This window comes from Leuresthes tenuis, unplaced genomic scaffold (assembly GCF_036924035.1).
Source record: "Leuresthes tenuis unplaced genomic scaffold, fLeuTen1.0.hap1 SCAF_9, whole genome shotgun sequence".
In the NCBI taxonomy this organism is placed as follows: domain Eukaryota; kingdom Metazoa; phylum Chordata; class Actinopteri; order Atheriniformes; family Atherinopsidae; genus Leuresthes; species Leuresthes tenuis.
Genome location: NW_027325363.1, coordinates 17,283,839 through 17,303,124, shown reverse-complemented (window position 1 = coordinate 17,303,124; position 19,286 = coordinate 17,283,839). Strand labels below are relative to the sequence as shown.

General features: G+C 41.5%; 1 protein-coding gene across 3 annotated transcripts in view; it reads left to right on the top strand.

Annotated features, from left to right (window-relative positions):
* Window positions 1-19,286, top strand: part of dync2h1 (dynein cytoplasmic 2 heavy chain 1) — a 96,168-nt gene that overhangs the window by 73,902 nt on the left and 2,980 nt on the right. For all 3 annotated transcript variants that reach the window (XM_072392596.1, XM_072392597.1, XM_072392595.1), the window contains exons 86-95: window positions 1,301-1,376; window positions 2,361-2,581; window positions 2,975-3,079; window positions 8,482-8,598; window positions 9,607-9,714; window positions 10,248-10,349; window positions 14,257-14,346; window positions 16,913-17,022; window positions 17,103-17,184; window positions 18,231-18,347. In XM_072392596.1, the coding sequence (XP_072248697.1) occupies window positions 1,301-1,376; window positions 2,361-2,581; window positions 2,975-3,079; window positions 8,482-8,598; window positions 9,607-9,714; window positions 10,248-10,349; window positions 14,257-14,346; window positions 16,913-17,022; window positions 17,103-17,184; window positions 18,231-18,347 (1,128 nt within the window). The remainder of the gene's footprint in view (window positions 1-1,300; window positions 1,377-2,360; window positions 2,582-2,974; window positions 3,080-8,481; window positions 8,599-9,606; window positions 9,715-10,247; window positions 10,350-14,256; window positions 14,347-16,912; window positions 17,023-17,102; window positions 17,185-18,230; window positions 18,348-19,286) is intronic.

Here is a 19,286-nt window from a genome sequence, read left to right as displayed (position 1 = left end):
CTATTATCCCTTTCTCTTTTATCCTTTAATAGTTTTCCTCCTCTTTAGAAAGGTGTTTTCTACGCCTGGGTAGAAAACACTTCATTTAGAAGGCCAGAGGTAATGATGGCTTTCTAGTGTCACTCTTGTGTACTGCTTACTAAAAGAAAAGTTGCTTTTTTTTTATTTGATGTTTATCTATTTATTTATATTGGCCAGAATGCAGCAAGGTGACTTGCATTCGGTAACACACTCACTTAAGTCCTCAAAGTTGATTGAGAGGAACAGAGCTTTGTTCCAAAGACCCATATTTTCAACTAGTTAATTTACTGGAAAGCACTCAGAAAGCACAGCCTCTTCATCAAGGCCAGGACTCTGTCTTCCACTTTTAAAGTTTAGTGATCTGGATCCACATCAAAATTGAATTGGTCCTTTATCTGGCCCATGCTACAACTTTCCCCCCCCCGAAAACGATTGGTGTAATCATCCTGACAAACAAGTGGCACGGAATACCTCTTTCGCTAAGAGAAACAAGTAGCCGGTGCTATGTAGACAAAACAGATGCAAACGCGGCCTCTTCCACCGGCAGCATCAGTGGACAGATTACAGATGCTGATCGAGTGTCAGCGAAGAGCAACAAACCCTGTTTTCACCGCTCTGTGATTTTTATTAATCTGTTATATATATATATATATATATTTAAGATGGTCATTGCTGTTTTATTGCATGTGTGCAGGGGGCTTGTGCTCTTTTGTCTTTGAACGTGCATAAATGTTGTGGGATTACAGCCGTCCTGTCTTTTCAACCCTAAAGCTTCCGCACTATTGCCTTTCCTCTCTGAGCTCCGGGGCACAGCGGAGCATGTGTGCACTCACACACGAGTCTGCCTTTGTTTGTGCACAAATGGGACTAATCTTGCAAGAGAGGTTTGCTTGCAATATCATGAGGATGTGTGATGGTTACAGGGTAGAGAAAGTGACTGCTAGAATAACAAACAGGCTGTGTATAGCAGCCTCGACTCAACAGTCCTCACTAAGTTTTTGATCCGGCTAATACTTTGCTGTCTAAAAACGCTCATTTTGTCTCATTTTGGCAAGAGAGTTAAAGGGGTTTCAATGGTACCAAATTTGTCGCCTGATAAAGACTAATAAATGCATTGACTTGCAGTCCAAACCCATAATTACACGACTGACTTTGTGCTCTCAGATTTAAGGAAAAGAGAAAATGGGTGATGACTGGTACCGAAATGCTGGAACAATCTGTTTGATGTGAAAATAAAACCGTCGTTGCTGAATGTGCTGTGAATCTGCTACTTTTCCAGGGTTGGACTAAGTTCTATGAGTTTTCTTTGTCGGACCTGCGTGCTGGCTTTGAGATCATCGACAGGCTTTTTGAAGGTAAGATGGCTGATGACTCAAAACGGCGGACTGGACAGCTCTGCATGACTGTTTAGCATCTTTTACACACCGCACACTATAAAGCATTACCTGAACAAGATCTGGATATAAGGAGCACTTGTCACTGTGGCCTCTGTGGTAGTTATGTGAAAAGGAGTTATTTCGGTGCTTCCGATCACTAGAATTGTCTCAGATTTGTTCAGTCAAAATTCTGAGCGCTCAGTCCCGCTCACTGAATGAAAACATGGCCGAACCCAGTCAAGGACTCAAGATCTCATGATTCCGCAAGTGCTTTGACTTTGACAAACATTCCACAGGCCATTGAAACAGCCCCTACTTGAATGAATTTTGGAGTAAAAGTAAATTTGAATAAAAAAAAAACCCACAATGCTGAGCAAATCCTTTTAACCATCGAAAATAGAATACAGTCAGTATGCCAAATGTCGCAGCTGAGGCCTCCTTTGTCATATTTTCTGTTTAGTAATGCACCAAATCTTTTCAGACAGATGCAGACTGCAGGTAGGCCTATTTATCACCCAGAATCTTTTATTACATGCTGTTGTGGTATGCGCAGAATGTGGTTTAGCATTGTTTTGCTGAAATAAGCTAGGCTCTATATGAAAAACATGGTGCCTGGATGTGTTGTTCCAGTACATGGAGCACGCTGGATAAGAAAGCAGATGACCTCTTCTTCTCTGAAGGATATGGAACTTCCATTTTTGATTTGTCGATATGTGGGACTTTTAAGCTACTTCTGCCACTCTCAGCTTACATTGACTGTTTAATATCATCACTGAACGATTCACTGAATGTGCAGCGTTCCAGTCAGTGAGCGCGTCCCTGCATTTTCAGGAAGTAATTCAGTTCATTTCATACACCCACCCCACATCACTGCACTAGTCAGTACTTCTCTTTCCTGCCAGTGCACTCGTTTCATGTGCTTGTAGCTTTTCTTGTGTATTTATATTTCTTGTTTTGTCCAAGGTGGCAAACTTTTCCAGTGGGAGTTTGTCCACGGCCTTTTGGAGAGTGCCATCTACGGTGGCCGAATAGACAACCCCTCTGACCTCCGAATTTTGCGCTCCTACCTTGAGCAGTTCTTCTCTGCACGACTTCTGTCATCATCAGCTGGACAGAAGAGGAGTCGAGGAGGAGCACGCATTTTTCCACCACAAATCAGCCTCCCGAACTCCTGCTCCATATTGGTACGTTGTCAGGATGACACAACTACATGTACACAAGCACAAACCTTGGATGCTGTACCGAGGACTGAAGAAATGAAGTTGTGCTACAGGGAAATGCTTCTTTTCTTTTAACGCTTAAGCTGAGACTTGTTGTGGTTTTTTGTATTTCTTAATTGGGCACTGGAAAGGAAACAAAAACAGTTAAAATAAAGAGTCTGTTTATACAATCTGAGAGTCAATTGTAAGTAGGAGATCAGTATTCAGGCCAACTTGGTATTGCCAAAGGAGATACATTCAAGCGTTATTTATCATACTCTCATACAGAGATCTAATAAGGATGTAACGACATTTGACTTATTCATTTTGAGCTTGCATTTGTGTTTGAACAGCTCTTGTGTCTATGTGTCCTCCCAGGACTACCGCAGTGTAATAGAGAATCTCCCAGAGGATGACAGGCCTGCATTCTTTGGTCTGCCTGCCAACATAGAGAGATCCTCCCAGAGAATCATCAGCTCACAGGTGCACTCACACAGACTCAAACGCACACGCAGGCACCTGCTTATTCACTCGTCCACACATGCCAACAGCACCATACATCACAATTACGTATTCCGCATAAACACCGAATTAACTGTATTCAGCAGGATTCACCAGTCGAGTCACAAGTTGAGATCATTTTATTTTTCATGCATGTACAAACCCTGTGTCCCGTGGTGTGAGAAACGTTTGGCTCTCTCGGTTTTCAAGCGCCCCCATAAATGTTCAGCAGGGACTGATGTCAGCAGACTGTAGAGGAAAGTCCATGAGAGTCAGCACTTCTGGGTCATCTTTGATCTTCAAGTGCTTCTTGCGTACCTTTGAGGTGTTGCTCAGGGTCAATATCCCACTGCAGCACAGACCCTTTTTTAAACAAAGCTGCGCACCAAAGGGTGCGGCAGCATGTCTCTGAAGAATGGAGCACTTCTGCCTCTTGATCAGGGTGAAGTCGATGAGAACAAAACATTCCCAGTCTTAACTCTAACCTCCCCCACGTTTCTCTGTAGCTCTGATACACTGAGATAGGAGTATTTCAAGTAACTCCTCCATGACATCTCAAACATATATAAATATTTTAATAAGACTCTTGGTTTTTTTTTTCAGTCCAGTTGTCTGGTATGGTATAGCCCAGAGCCCAACTTGATTTGGAGGCGGACATGCACACAAACAACCGAGCGAACCTCACACGCATTACTTTTTCAGTAGCTGAACCGTCTAATGCAAGTTTAGCCAGAGGTCCTATAACTGTAGACTGTAGATGATGACAGTTTGTCTTCTGGACCCTGCCAGACTCTGGCTCACCCATGGACATGCAAACAATGACGTGGGTGTGGTCCTATGAGATGACTCTAAGGATGGCTTCTTTTGGGATCTGTATGTAGTAGTGCCTGTAAATCTAAAGAAGGTGCTCTCTCATTGAACAAAACCTGCTCACTTTCACTTTTTTACTGCCTGTTCGTGCTTTGGATGAGTCCTGTAAACTGCCACCAAGGTACCTACAGTCAAAAGTTAATCATTCGCATGATTAGCTGCTGAAAAATTCCCTTGTGGTGATAATTTGACTTATCTTACTTTTGACTTTTGTACTGCCCTTTCCTCCCACCATCACAATGCTACTTCTGAGGGAAAATGTTAAAAACTTTGGCTGCACGTTGGTTTTGGACCACAATGCTCATACAAATATATATGTTGACTTTAAGAAGTTTACATTGAAGAAATAATCTAATTCTAATGCGCTGTTCAACAGATAACAGAAGAAGAGATAACATTTGTCAGCATAAAGTCGAGGTTTCACATCCTTAAATTCTCCCAACGTGCAGACAGGGTCACCGATAAGCTGAATGTTTTTACGCAGACGGCAAGTAAGAAGTTTCACTTCTCTATAATCAGTGAGGGCAGGAAATTGTCTTCAACCAAACCACATTTCTGTAACACAAAACTGTGGCCATGCATAAAGAAGTCGAGGAATGGAGCATAAACAGACAGAAGCTGCTCCGCGAGGGTGTGTTTAAGCAACACGTCACATATAGTTTGCCCTTCTATCTGACAACACCGAACGCTGCAAATTGTCTGGGGTATTTTAGTGCATTTTGTTACAAATTATCTCTATTTTTATCATCATGCACTCACAGAGGCTATGGGAAAAGAAATCCTTTGGCGTCTGACAAATATTGCTTTTTTTTCTTTTTTTTTGCAGTTATCTTGCAGCTTTTACCAGATTCCCTGGTCTAAAAAGAAGGCACCACCTGGGTTTAACTTCACTTGATCAGGTTATGCTGACTGCCGAAATATACTGAATGACCGAGATTTTCCATCATTAGATTTTTCATCCCTGAGGACATGGGCATATTCCAAGATGACAATGCTAAGATTCATTTGCCTCAAACTGTGAGAGTAATTCATGGAGCATAATACATCATTTTTCACACATGGATTGGCCTCCACAGAGTCCAGACCTTCAGGCAGTATTCGCACGGACGTGACGCTTTAACACTCGATAGTGGGCGGTCCTGATGCTTGAAATTGTAGCGGCAGTCACACGATCGGACATTCGATTAGTGAGGCAGTTTGATTGGTTCGCTAAATTAAGTCAATTCGGCGGCGCAAAACATCACTCCCTTCAAAGTTAATTAGAGGCGAGGCCATTGGCGCCTGAAACGCATACATATGAATCTAGCCTGAGCCCATTGAGGATCTTTATGATGTCCGGGGGAAGAATTTATGCAGCGGCCCGACTCATCCCATCAGAATTACAAGGTTATAGTGAAAAATGATGCAACCCTGGAGGGAAATAAATAAGATTATCAAAATAATGAAACGGAGAATGCATGTTGTAATCAAAGGTAAATCGGTGACTTTTTTTTCCCACCGTGCGGTGAATTTTGAGATACTGAAGGAGGAGAAAAGTGGTCCCTTAATGGACCTATAACGTGGTGCATAAAAGGGTTCAATGTGATCCCTGCTTCTGTACTTCTGTCTTTGAACTGGAGCACTTTATTTATAGGTTTGTGGTTGATCTGTAACCTGCTGTAGTTTAGGAGAAAATGTTTTTTCTTTTTACTGTCAGTGTATCACTGTGATAAAAACAGACGGATATTTAATTTAAGCAGGAATTACCATTTTTAGAAAGGCAACAAGAAATGGCAGGCGAGACCTTAAATGAGATGAGAAACCACAGTCAGTCTGAAAAATGAGAGTTGGGGCACGTAATGATGTTTAGGTGGATGGTTTGTCCCACCCACCTAAAGGCGTGTTGTGATCGCCTGACATGGTGTGGTTGTTGTGGGCTCTGTTGGATTCATTTCCAGTGCTCAGAAAAGGTTTGATGAATCATTTCCCATCACTACTTATGCAGCACAACTTCACACACCTGTTTATGTAAAGCGCAAAAACAAAAGGGACGGAATGAGGTGATTTTTCTGGTCTTTTATGATATATACCTGCCAAACATACTTAGAGCATGCATAACTGTTCCAGCTTGTGTGCACAGTCAGCCTGGGTGTTTCTGCAATTAATTCATTCATAATGTCACCGTGATCCGCTGATCACCGAAACCACCGACCCACTTTGATTCATGCAACTGCCACAGGGGCATTTATGAGTGTGTGTGTGTGTGTGTGTGTGTGTGTGTGTGTGTGTGTGTGTGTGTGCTGTACTAGGTCTTTTTATTTCACCTCTCTTCCACATATGTTTCTGTCTCCCCTCCTGCTGCTGTCGTCTGTCACTGCCACCTCCATGCTCTTTCTCTCTTCCGCCCTACTATATGCCCTCTCTTTTCCCAAAAGACAAGTGTCGCTGGCAGTGGGTTGGGCACGTAACCGCACACACACACACACACTCTGTCACAGAGTGCGCGGTCCTGGTGGATACCATTTAAGATAAACGTCTGGGCCCTGTGCGAATGACCCAGTGTAGGTCAGATTGCTCGTAAATGTCTAATGAGGATTCCCACTGGTTTACGGGCATGAAATATGGGTTTAATGATACGTTTTTATGTGTATTGAACACAATGATTAAACTCACATATCCTGAGCGAGTAGAATATATCATTGATGAGTTCTAGTTAATATGACACAAAAACTTTCTTCAGATGTGTCATGATTCTGTGCTACAATATCAGCCTAAAGCAGTACCTATGCGTGCATTTTTTCTCCACGGATGGTTTTATAGGGCATCTTCTTTATCAAGGCCATAAGGATTATTTTCTGATGATACACCATGAAAGGGAATCAACTTTTCTCCTCACTTGATTAAGGATTATCTTCTCCTCCCAAAAGTTGAGATGCTGCATGATATGTAAGTAAAAGTAGAATCCGGTGATTTGCAAATCATTGTCAGCCTTATGTTGAATTGAATATGGTATGTAAAAGACAATTTTACAACTTCCTTTATTCCCTATTCTTCCTTGGTGAACCAGTCTTGATCCATTTTATATGTAAAAAGAGAAAAAGAAATCAGTCGCGACTCTCTGTTCTTCCTTTATTCTGGAGGGCTCATATCCACCAGTCAGTCATCGGAGGCTTGAGGACTGTCACTGAGGCTCTATCATCGTTTTTTTTCTTTTTTTTTTTGGTCACATTTTTTAAATCTGATTCACCATGTCAAAGCATAAATGCATGAAGCAATCCTTGTGATTTTTTCGAATAAATTCAGACGCGTTTGTTGAGAAGTCGCGTTACATTTAAACGTGTCTTCTAAAACTCAACTAACAGCCCGACCTTGTTCAGACATTGCCTTGGCATTTCTTTGTTCGTTCAGGGAAACTTTATGATGGATTTCCTACTGAACGATGTGAAGACTCCTCCTGCCTTCTGCACTGCAGAGCTGTTCTCAGATCTCACATCCTAGCACAGAGCTGGATATGAGCCAATTAACCTGGTTCATTTTGAGATTTTCCTCTGTGGGACCTTCTTTTTTTAAAATTTTTTTTATGTTGTTTGTTTTCTTTTACAGAAAACGATACCGTTTCTCACTTGCAACACTCAACACCTTTTTGGAAACCAGTCGTATTTGAACCTCGATCTATTACAGAACTCCATCCTCAGCGGCAATCGGTTTTACTGCTTCAGTAACATTTTAATTTGCCACCTGATTTTTGTCCATACCCCAGTATTTGATGTCTCTTTTCCATACTAGCAAACGCACATGCTCACACACACAAACACATGCTCACACACACAAACACATGCTCACACACACAAACACATGCTCACACACACAAACACATGCTCACACACACAAACACATGCTCACACACACAAACACATGCTCACACACACAATCACATGCTTGTACAAACACCTACATGTATGCTACCCCCGCCCCCCGGGCAAAAATGATAAAGCCGAGTTCTCTTAGACCAAATGAAAACCAATTTCTCTGCTGCTTTGTCTTCCTCACCACACAGAAACTTACACGGCTGCACAAATGCTCGCACATAGGAAAAGAAAAAACACGTTCTAAGCCTGAAGCAAAGCTTTCTTGATGAGGTGAATAAGGTGCAGTGAGGATGTATGTTTGAGGTTTGGCTATTTTTCCTCCTGCAGCATTCCAGGAGCTGAGCATTCCAGGAGCTGAGTGTAGATGACAATGCGCTTTTTGCTGTTTTTTTTTGTCTGAAACCATACCTTGATTTGGGTTGAAGTTGCGCATACGTGTTGTTTATTTTTCATTTTATTATTTTCTTTTACCTTTTTCTCATATATAAGTTGTCGTCGGATAAATGCCAAATGCTTATTTTGAGTCTTTATCATCTGTCACACGGCTACAGAAAATGACGAAAAAGGATGTTTCAAGAAACGCCGACCTTTCATTTTTGGGCAGCCTTTCACCAAAAATAATTTAGCTTATTTTGTTCATTTGTGTTTTTCTATTGAAACTCGCAGGTGATTTCCCAGCTGCGTATCCTCAGCCGCTCAGTGGCAGCCGGTTCTAAGTTTGACAGGGAGCTCTGGTCCAATGGCCTTTCACCTATCCTCAACTTATGGAAGAAACTCAACCAGGTCAGTGGTCTGTTTTCAGTTTGTCTTTTCCACACCGTACACGAGGATTCATTTCATCAGCTTAACGCTCACCTCGTTTATTTATTTTGTCGTCCCGGTCAGCTTTTTAACTCCCACGCGTGGACCGAGGGGAAACTCCAGCAGCTTCCCTTTAAATATTATGCGCTTCTTTGGCGAGCACAAAGCTTTATGATTCAAGCAGTATGAACTATTTCAAGATAGCAGTGCCTCAGCATTTTTTATTTTTTTTTTTTACAATGCTCAAGCGGTTAAAAAAAAAAAAAAAAGTGGCCGAGAGATAATTGGAAAGTAGCAGTCAGCGGCTATCGCACACACAGTTATAGCCCCTGGCTTGCCCGGTGAGGCAGTACTGCTGTGCGCGGTTGCTTGGAGACTGGAAGCTTTTTTTTTTTTCTTAATCAAAAGGACATGTACATCTACGTTAAATAATTTAGCTACATATTCCCAACTTCTTGCTCTGCTTCTTTTCATGCTGTAAAACACACATGCCCGCTGTCTCCTTTGCACCTCCCTCTCAGTCTCCCTCAGACTTGTTTTGTACTAACCGACTGAGGAATGATTCACAGAGTTAATTCTCCCTGCTCATGAACTAGCTTCCCATAGATCCCAATCTACCACCAGCTGCCTTTAATTAACTGTCTTCTTTTTTTTTTCTTTGCCATCAGCTTAACCTGTTGTGTTTGACCATGGGTGCATGTGTGTCTCCCGGTGTGTTGCTTGCCTGTTCTTGTTCATTGCTTGCGTTGCTGGTTCAGAAGTGGACTTTAAGGACGCTTGCACGCTTTCGCGCTGGCACATTGGTGAACTGTGTGTAGATGAACTGATTTTGTAACTCTTCATGTGGTCTAGAGAGAAGCAAGATGAACTTGGAATGTTTATTTGGCTGTAAAATTCTGTTTTTGAATAGATATAATGCTTCCCATGTGGCTCCATCTTGTCACTTTAGATGAAGAATGATGTTCATACTTGTTTTTTTTTTCTAATCAGGGCTCTACGTTGATCCACCAGAAGGTTGACCCACCTGCAGAAAGTCAGAAGTCCCCAGTCTTGTCGTTCATTGGTCTGGAGCAGTTCAATGCCATCCGCTTGGTCCAGGTGTGTATTTGGGAACAGGAGCTTTGCCAGTGGCGAAAACATTCTCCGGGTCACTTTAAGTTGTAGTTCCAAGTGATTTTTGTTCCCTCTCACAGCGATATATATTCAGAGGGAGTGTAACACGTCACATAAATAAAAATGATGCATACATTTTAATGATGAAAGATCATAGAAGTGAGCTGTGTTTCATAAAGATGAACAAGATGCGTCAGAATAGCAAATTCGTGAGTTTTCATTGAGACATTCTGTGAGTTTGTTGGCTTCATTTGCAGCTTGCGGCCATTTCGCTTTTATGTCTTGCTCGATGAAAAGTATACAAAATATTTTTTTTCACTGCAGAACAGTTATTTTTATCATTGAAGAAATTACGGAAAATCAAATGTTAGGAGAAAAGATTGTTTCCTTCAGCTTTCAGTCACAGGCCCAGGCAGTCGGTATCAACCAGATCGCTGCAGTTCAGTTATGGAGATGACTCTCCATCTTCAGAGACACAGTCTGTACCCACAGCAAACAAATGTTGAATGTTGTTCCAGAATATCCACCAGTCTCTGGCCGCACTGAGTAAGGTCATCAGAGGGACCCAACTTTTAACCCCGGAGGTCCAGAAACTGGCCACAGCTCTGCTAAATCAAGAGGTAAGAAAGAGAGACATGGAGGGATAAAGGGGAAAATGATGAAAATTAGATTACATACAACCTCCATAGGACTTGCAATGAAGCACAAAGGTTTAACATGTTGTCCACTGGCAGCTTTCCACATCGTTAATATGTTAAGATAACCAGATAACCATGTATATATATATTTCTCTTCATTGTACTGTTTAAGTGGTGGAGCATAAAAGTCGAGGCCACATATATGGTGTACATAGCTGACTTGTTGACATCATGCATACACATTTTATATCCTTGTATGTCCCCAGGCTGAGTTGAGGACAAAGGGGATATGATGAGGTAGAGAAGAAGAGACAAATAGTCAACTTTACTTCTTCTGTGTTTTAAACCCTGCTGACTGAATCCTTGGGCAAAATTAATTTTTTACTGTTCTTCCTCGCTCTTTTTTTCTGTTAATAAGCAGGTACTAAATCTCGTGCCCGTCGTCACCCAACCAACTCTTTCATGTTTTCCCCTCTATTCTTCTCTTTTTGCTCTCTGTTCTTCGTTTTTCTCCGTCATGCTCTCTTACCCTTCTTCTGCTTTCTTTCTTCATAATCGACCCAACAAGTCACGCTGTTGAACATTGATATTATATCTGTAACAGATGGGTGTTTTATATATTATATATGCATCCTGGCAGTGGTACGTAACATTGTTTTGCATTATATGAGACAAAATCCTCGTTCCAATCAACTGTTTACCCACCCTGTTGAATCTGTACAGTCACAGTATGTGAATAACCAAAACGATGGATGGATTTACTAATTACTAAGTTTACTAAGTGTCTAATTCAGACATATTGTCATTATGTTGATTGAAATGTTGTGAATAAGGTACTCTTTCCCTTGAAGAGAACACCCTGTAATACATTATGACTGATCTTCGGGTACCATTCAGAATTGAGCTGCTTTACTATGGCAGAAATCCTAATCATTACCAATTTAATCATCATTATTGATCGTTTTAATACAAATACACAGTTACAGTCTATAACATTTTGCTGGATCTGTTTGCAAAATGTGCATTGTTTCTAGTCCCAGCTAATTTGTCATGAGTGTATAATCCTATGAAAATAAGAGTCACTGTGTTTTTGTTGTCATGGAACAAAGAATTCACTATATAGAGTAGCCCAGAGGGATTAAACCAAACATGGCTCTGGAGCTGGCCTTTTGCGTGTTTTTAGCAGCCACCGTAGGTTCTCCCACACTAGAAGCGGATGGAGGGTGAGGGGTATGAAAGTGGTTGCAATCCTGAACATCACCCCTAGATGACAAGAAATCTTACACACTGGTCCTTTAATTATCCACAATGTGTTCATCAAGAGGGATTTTCCTTAAATTGGCAGTCGTATTCAGTTGGAAAAACATAAATTGTCCAAAACGGAGATGAAGGGAGACGTTGGGGACTATCTTTGAGTGTAGAACCCATCTCCAGCGGTCGTAGCTACTACAGGATAAACTTTAATGCATTGGGAATCATGCAGGAAATTCGCAGAGAGCAACTGAGGCCTGACAAACACCCCAGAGTGAGCTGACAGCAATTAACACAGCTGCCAAAAGTGTAATGTTCAAGAATCCCTGAGAAAAGCAAAGACAAAGGACAGTGCACAGGCATTTCTTCGTCTCCTTAGCTCGGGCGGAGTGACTTTTAAAGTTTTGAGTTTTAAAGACACTGTAAAATGCTGGACTTAAATCACAAGAAGAAAATAAGACCATCTTCACCAAAGGGACTACATAATAACTGTATTTGTTATCTCATTTTGGTTATTGTCGGAGGCCAAAATGGTAATTGCTTTTTCCTTGATGGTTATTTTAAGATGTTCTCTCGGTTTGTGTTGTGCATATTGAAGAAGAAGCATTTCAATGAGTTCTTTGATCATCAAACAATGCATTTTATTTGTTCTGTAAGGAGACACAACTTTATTAAGTTATATCATGACCTGTTTTTTTTTTGGGGGGGGGGGGGGGGGGGGGGGGGGGGGGGGGGGTTCAGGTTATACTAGCTGGTGTGTAGCTTCTCCCAGAGAGGAAGTCTGTGAAAACACCTTGAATCTTTTTTAAAAAAAAGCTGCTGCAACTGTCATTTCAGATTTCTGCCTTTGCACATTTTACCAAGTCCCAAAAAATATTAGACACCGACCACATTTAACATCTAATCTAATGCATCTAATGTTTTTACACTGCTTCTCAACTACTGCATTTAAATGAGCTGCGGCGTCCGTGCAGAGGAGGGTGCGACGTACAACTTTTGACATCCCGAGGTTTAACCAGCCATTACTGATCACCCCAGTTTCAAACCAGAGCAGAATGAGCTGGTGTGGCGATATATATTTGGAAAATGGACCATTTGGGGTTATGGTAATGTAAAAGTATGGCAGGCACAGCTCTGAAGGGGATCGGCTCCACTGCTCCTCCTCTCAGTTGCACAGTAAAACATAATTAGATACTTGTAAACTACCCAGGCTGCCATCAGAGGAGAGTGGTAAGCAGTGCTGCTGAGCGGAAATAATCATCAGCACTGCCTATAGCCAGTGTAAAGATTATAGAAATCACGACTGATGTTGAGAAGGCTTTTTTTGATTAAAGGTTAAACAATCTCTGGCACCCATCGTTTTTTGTTTTTTTTGTGTACCAGTTGGCATAATTAGCACGCCGGTGTTTTCCTTTCAAAGAGAGAAAAGAGACTTCTTTTATTCAAAATGTTTGAATAATTCAGGAGTGTCAGTACTGTGTCGAGGTATAGATTTACAGGGTTTATTTGTTTTCTGCCATCATTAACTTCTCAAACTTCTGAATGATCAGAGAACAGATATGTATTTGTACCACGGAGGTGTCAGCGATTTAAATCGAGCCTGCGCATTTATCTCGTTACACGCTTCAAATCGACAACACACAAACACAGTGGGGTAGGGACTGAACTATTGAGAGACATACAAAGTCGATCCATTATGACATTCATGCGCGAAATGCACCTAATTCTCAGTCCCCGGTGTCCCATTGTGCACATTTGTGTGTGAGGCAGTTCTTTTTATCTCTGTTTAACAGTTTTAAGTAACGTGCGCTGTTACTAACCCGTTCCAGAGTTAACGGCCTTCTCCCGAGGGGAGCTTTCTTTCACAACCCACCACAACAGTTCGTGTTTATTTCAAAACAAGACACTTCAGCAGTTCGAATAAGCGCCGATAAATGCAGGGATAAGCAACTACAACTACTGCCTGAGTTAAAGCCCGTGCCATATGACTGATACTCTTTGAATTGCGCCTTCGCTACAAGTTCAGTGTGAGATGGAGATGACTGGTGATGATGACTCGAGAGACAAAACTGGGTCAGAGGACCCCGCCACTTGAATATTTATGTGCTTTAGTCTTTGTTAAAAAGGCAGCATTTCAGCTCCGAGTCGCAGTTCAAATATTAACAGTTGTCAATATTTATGTATGTGTTGGCATACAGACTGATTTGTCTATGCTGACATCAGAGAGAAAAAGAGTGGTGTTAAAAAAAAAAAAAGGATGGAAATTTAAAAAAGACTTGTTTGCAGGTGGCGGGAAACAAAGGAGTCGGCACGCAACATGTTTTTTTTCCACGATTATGTGCTTTATACCATTCTATATCTTTTTAGCTACAATCTTGTGACTTTTTAAGACTGCTGCAGCGGTTTTAACATTTCTTATTTCAGGTCAACAGTCCTCCTGCAGATTAGCTTTGGTCTGTAAATGAGAGCGAGGCAGGGTTCAATCTCCCACTCGGAAGCCTGATTGGAGCACATCATTCACGAGCTGCAGAATTGTCAAAGCTAAAAAAAATCAATCTTAAAAGAGAAATGTTTCTTTTCTTTTTTATTGTACTTATAAATGACTTTTCTTCTCTTTGTCCTCCTCCCTCTTTGTTAGTGTCCTCTAACATGGCAGAACAAATGGGAAGGACCAGAGGAGCCGATGCAGTACCTCAGAGCCGTGGTAACTCGGGCTCTCGCCATACAGGTGACACAAGGCTGTGCATACCTTAAAGCTCTTTGTTTTTGAGCTTGTCCGTGTCTCTCAACTTTTCTCACAGCAGCACAAAAGTCTTTGGACAAACAGACAAATGAAAATATGCACATAACCATCTTGAAAAGGGACAGTATCTGGTCATATCTTTGAAAATGTAGGGAGAGGATGAATGTTGCTTGTAGTGTAATAACCTGGACTAGAAAAAGAATTGCAGTTAATTTGCAGTACATTGTCCTTTTGGGTGAATTTAAGAAGATTTGATTTCCCAAACTTTAAAGGACACAGATATTCACCAGTCTTTTTTTCTTCTTCTTTTCTTGCAATTTCTCTCCTCCTTAATTGTGAAACTTTCTCCCCCATGAAAACAATTTAGACGAAGGAGAAAAGCTACACCTACAGGTGGATTTGTCAGTGCGGCTGTTCATTTACTCCACAATAGCAGTAATGGGTAATCGGAACCCTCAGCTCGACGTCATTGGCAAACAGCAAATGAAAACCTCTAAGTTGTTCCCGATGCCCTTCGACTTGATTCCTTAGGGTTTTTAAATACAAAACCCCGGCAGTTTGATTTCATGATTTTGAAATTGTTGAAATTCTGCAGTTCCGAGGATTCCACATGAAGTGGAAATTTCATTTTTCAATGTTTTTTTCCAAGTGTTTACTGAAATAACGTGAGTACTTCAGCTGAGCCGTATGTAGTAGTCAGGCAATGTGTTCATTAATGATATGGATTCCGTGCCAGAATGACTTTATTTTCTGCATTATAAGAAAGCAGAAAGTTCAGCCTTAAGTTGGCTCCAGAAAATAAGGTTTCTGATAGAAACTCCTCTTCATCTCCTCCCAACTGAGTTTGATTGCACGCCTACCTCAATATGCTCTGGCAGACTCCAATGTTCACTTACACTCAGGAGTTCAGAATTAATTTGTTTCTGTGTCCATTTTTGTTTGGATCTTGGTCTGTCTGTCCATCTGCCTGTCTGTCTGCCTGTCTGTCTGTCTGTCTGCCTGTCTGTCTGTCTGTCTGCCTGTCTCTCATCTGTTTGCATTAGAGCCCGCCTGACAACTGTCTTTTTTTTTGCGTCTACCTGCCCCCCATCTGTCTTCATATATGTCCACCTAAAGGCTGCACTGTCCTTAACTGGCTTTTTTTTTTACCCATCAGTAGTGAGTGATAACTGCATTAGCAGCTTGTCTGCATTCTATTCGCTAATCAGTCTAATAAAGGCGGAGTTATCAAGAGCTGCTGAAGAATGATGAGTAACCGGCTCGCCCAGACTTACAGGACAACCTTGACAATAACTGAATTCTCACATTCATTCAGAATGTGCACAGCATTTGCATGCACTGCCTCGCTGTATTATAAATATCTCCAAACATTTGACCGTTTTAATGGTAAAGCGGGGGTTGCGTCGATGCACATTTAATTTTTCTTATTTTATCACGAAAGACTATGAAGATTGAAGCCGTGCTAAAAAAAAAAAAAATCCATTTATGTAGTAGATTGGATCTGATGTTTGCTCACTTGGCCTTTATTTTCACACTCCAAATTGACTAGTTTCTATGGCGATTTAGAATATTGATTAGCGTTTTTCTTTTGTAAAGAGATATGCTAAGAATAGATTGAGATCTTAGGTCAGCTCTCACGGCTCAAATCTTGCCACTTGCCTGCAGGCTCGTGTAATCAGAAGCTTGCCTGTAAGTGCTCAAAGTTCAGTGAAAACAGGTCTGCGGCATTGGCCAAAAAAACATCGAAGAGAGCGCTTAAGCTAAGAAGTAGAACTGTATTGTGAGATACATCCAGGTGAGCTGAGTGAGCTGCGCTGTTGACAAAATGTAAGAGTTTTTATGCAGTGAAACAGAAAGAGGCTGCTTAGCTGATCAAAGCAGATGCTGAATAGAATGGACTGGATCAACAGAGTAGATAAGGCTTACAGGGTCTATCTCCAGCCATATAGATACACGCACGAGTACATCACTGCACTCCAGTACATTTGTTCGGTTTCCACATTTGTCATCTTTTAGTGCATTTGTACCAATTAGAGTTGCTGCATTCATGTGCATAAACATGATCAAATAGGGCTCTGTATGTCTATGCCTCTGTGTGTGCGCACTTCTGCTGTGTTCCCATTAGCAGGTACTCGGGGGCTGCAGTGTTATCAGCTTGTTGATGTGGTGATAAAAAGGCGAGGAGACATTAAATAGCCTATTAACCGCACATTTGAATCGGCTGTACATTTTATATGATTTCTTTTTCTTTTTTTTATCTTTAATTTACACGCTAACTCTCAGGCAGACGCGGCGGTCACAGATTGCTCTTCAAATCGCAAGAAGTCACGCAGAATACAAACGTAGATATCGAGATCAAATATTTGATCCTGATTATTCTCATTATCTTTAAATTATCTTCTAAATGCTTTTCCTGCCCTCTGTATTAAACTGATTTCATGCCTGAATTCTACGTTGTCTCGGAGTGTTTATCTGTTATTTTCTAAGAGTTTGGTTCATTAATCCTCGTGTGTGTCTTTGTGTCTGTTTACCTCTGGGTTTGTGCATACAGAGTTGGGTGGAGCGTGCGAGCAGGGAGGCTCTTCTTTCCGACATCCTTGATTTATCCGATCTCTTCCACCCCGATACCTTCCTCAACGCTTTGAGACAGGAAACGGCCAGGTGAGGTAACACTCACAGTTTATGTGAGGCGTACAGAGCAGGGAAGGCTGAGGCTAATGAGATCTTGTTTTTGGTCTTAGGTTCATGGGCTGTTCGATGGACAGCTTGGTGTTCGAGTCATCCTGGAGAGGCCCAATTGCTCAGGCCAAGCTACAGGTTAAGGTAGAATTACAGCAAACGTGCATTAAGCTACAGATCATGCATGCAAACAGCAAACGCTCCCACCCAGCTGCAGAGCACTGGCAGTATAAACAAAAGAGTTTATGGCTCAGTGGTAATTGGAGTATAATTGAGTAAAAGACAACAAGAATAGATTACAGATGCAGATAAGAAGGCAGGAGTGGAAAGAGAGAAGAAAACAGACAGAAAGCAAAGAATCTGCAGCATATAAATTAGACACAAGTACGCTGCCTTTAACAATGGTCATCTCATGTTTCGTGTTCTTTTTGATACATTCGACAGACAGGAATGCTCAACGTTTAAGGGCTGGAATCCCTGAAACAGCACAGCTCTGTCAAGACATCTCTCTTTTATGCTCTGACCTGCAGGTGATATAATTGCATTGTGTTCAGTTTAATACTTTTAGGCAGTGGTTTCATTTCAAGTCATGCCAATAAAGCTTGGCACAACTCGACATGCACTTAGTTAAAATGTACAAAGAGAGAAAGGAAGGGTGTGGGTGCAGAGAGAGGCTGCAGCTGCAGGGAGGGAAGGGAAACACTCAGACATCTGACAGAAAGAAAGAAAGAGGATAATTGTTGTGAAGCAATGAGCTCTCTTACACACACACACACACAATTGGACTTTTTCTAGGTTTTTCTATCTCTCCTCTTCTTGCCGAGATTGTAGTGATTTAGTAGTTGTCCATGTGTTCCAGAGTTCTCTTTACAGTCCAGCCTGCTGTGGAAGAACCCTGAGTCGCAGGGTTGAATTCACACAAACACTGACTCTTTCATGTCGTATTTTTAGAACATGCTTCCTAATCAAGTGACCTTAATGTGTGTCTCCATCTCATGCTTCACATTTGTCCAGTTAAACAGTTTTTCTGTCATTTGTGTCTTTTTTTTCATATGGAACAACATTCTCAAGATCTCTGTCTCAGCATACTGCTTTGAAAATCTCATTTTGGGTGTCTTTGTCTCACCTTTTTTACTGTCATATTGAATAATTTTTGGCTTCTTTCGTCGTCTTTCACACTGGATTTGTAGGTTGGAGGTCTGCAGATGGAGGGTTGCCGTTTTGATGGAGTCCATCTTAGTGAGAACCAACATGATTCTCCCAGTGTGTCAGCTGTCCCACCGTGCTACATGGCCTGGGTTCCACAGGTTCAGTACATATTTCTGTTTAAAACGGCAGCATAACATATCTTTTCGCTTCCCTACCCCCTCCACTCCACTTTATCTTTCTGTACTCACTCTATGCCTGCACTCTATTTCTACACTGTCACCCGTCACCTCTGTCAGAGCGTGACTTTGTGGTTTTCCTTCTGTGTAGCTCATTGTTAGCTTTGATGTTAGCTGTTAGCTAAAGATATTCAGATTAAAGTGATACCTGCCAGGGCTTTGTATCACTTGACTCTTCAGTGGGTCATCTGCTTCTGTTCAGTTCAATTCAGTTTTATTTATGTGGCGCCAAATTACAACAAATGTCACGAAAAGGCAACTCAAAGAGACAGCCCAATTCAAGCCAATTACAAAAGGTAGCATAGAAACTTGTCTTTGATCCAGTCTCTCGTCCTGAGCGCGCACAAGGGGACTGTGGAAAGAAAAAACTCCCTTTTAACGGAATAAACGGAACCAGACTCATGAAGGGTGGCCATTTGCCTCGACCTGCAGATTCGACCACTATTTGTGTCCTTCAAATTTTTTTAATTGGTGAATTTGTAATAAACTCCCACTGATTGGCTCACTTATGGAGGCCAGTTTCCTAAAAGATCCAAGAATTAGACATTTCTGACAGTTGCAGATTGATGTCTTCATGGCTTAACAATTTCCCAACAATGACAGAGTGCTAAATGCAAGCACTTTTAAAGGTATTTTTAGGGATTTAAGGTAACTAAAGACTGCCTTTCATTGCAAAAGCAGGGCTATCCGTGCACGTCAGCCATTTGCAGACGTGGCAAACCTTGAGAGTTTCAGCGTATTTGTTTAGTTCTCAGCATTTAGCTACAGTTTGCATCTTCATCAGACTCAAGATAGACTAAGAGAACAGGAAGATGATTATAGTCAATCTACAACTTCTGAGAAAAAGGATGACGTCGCCAT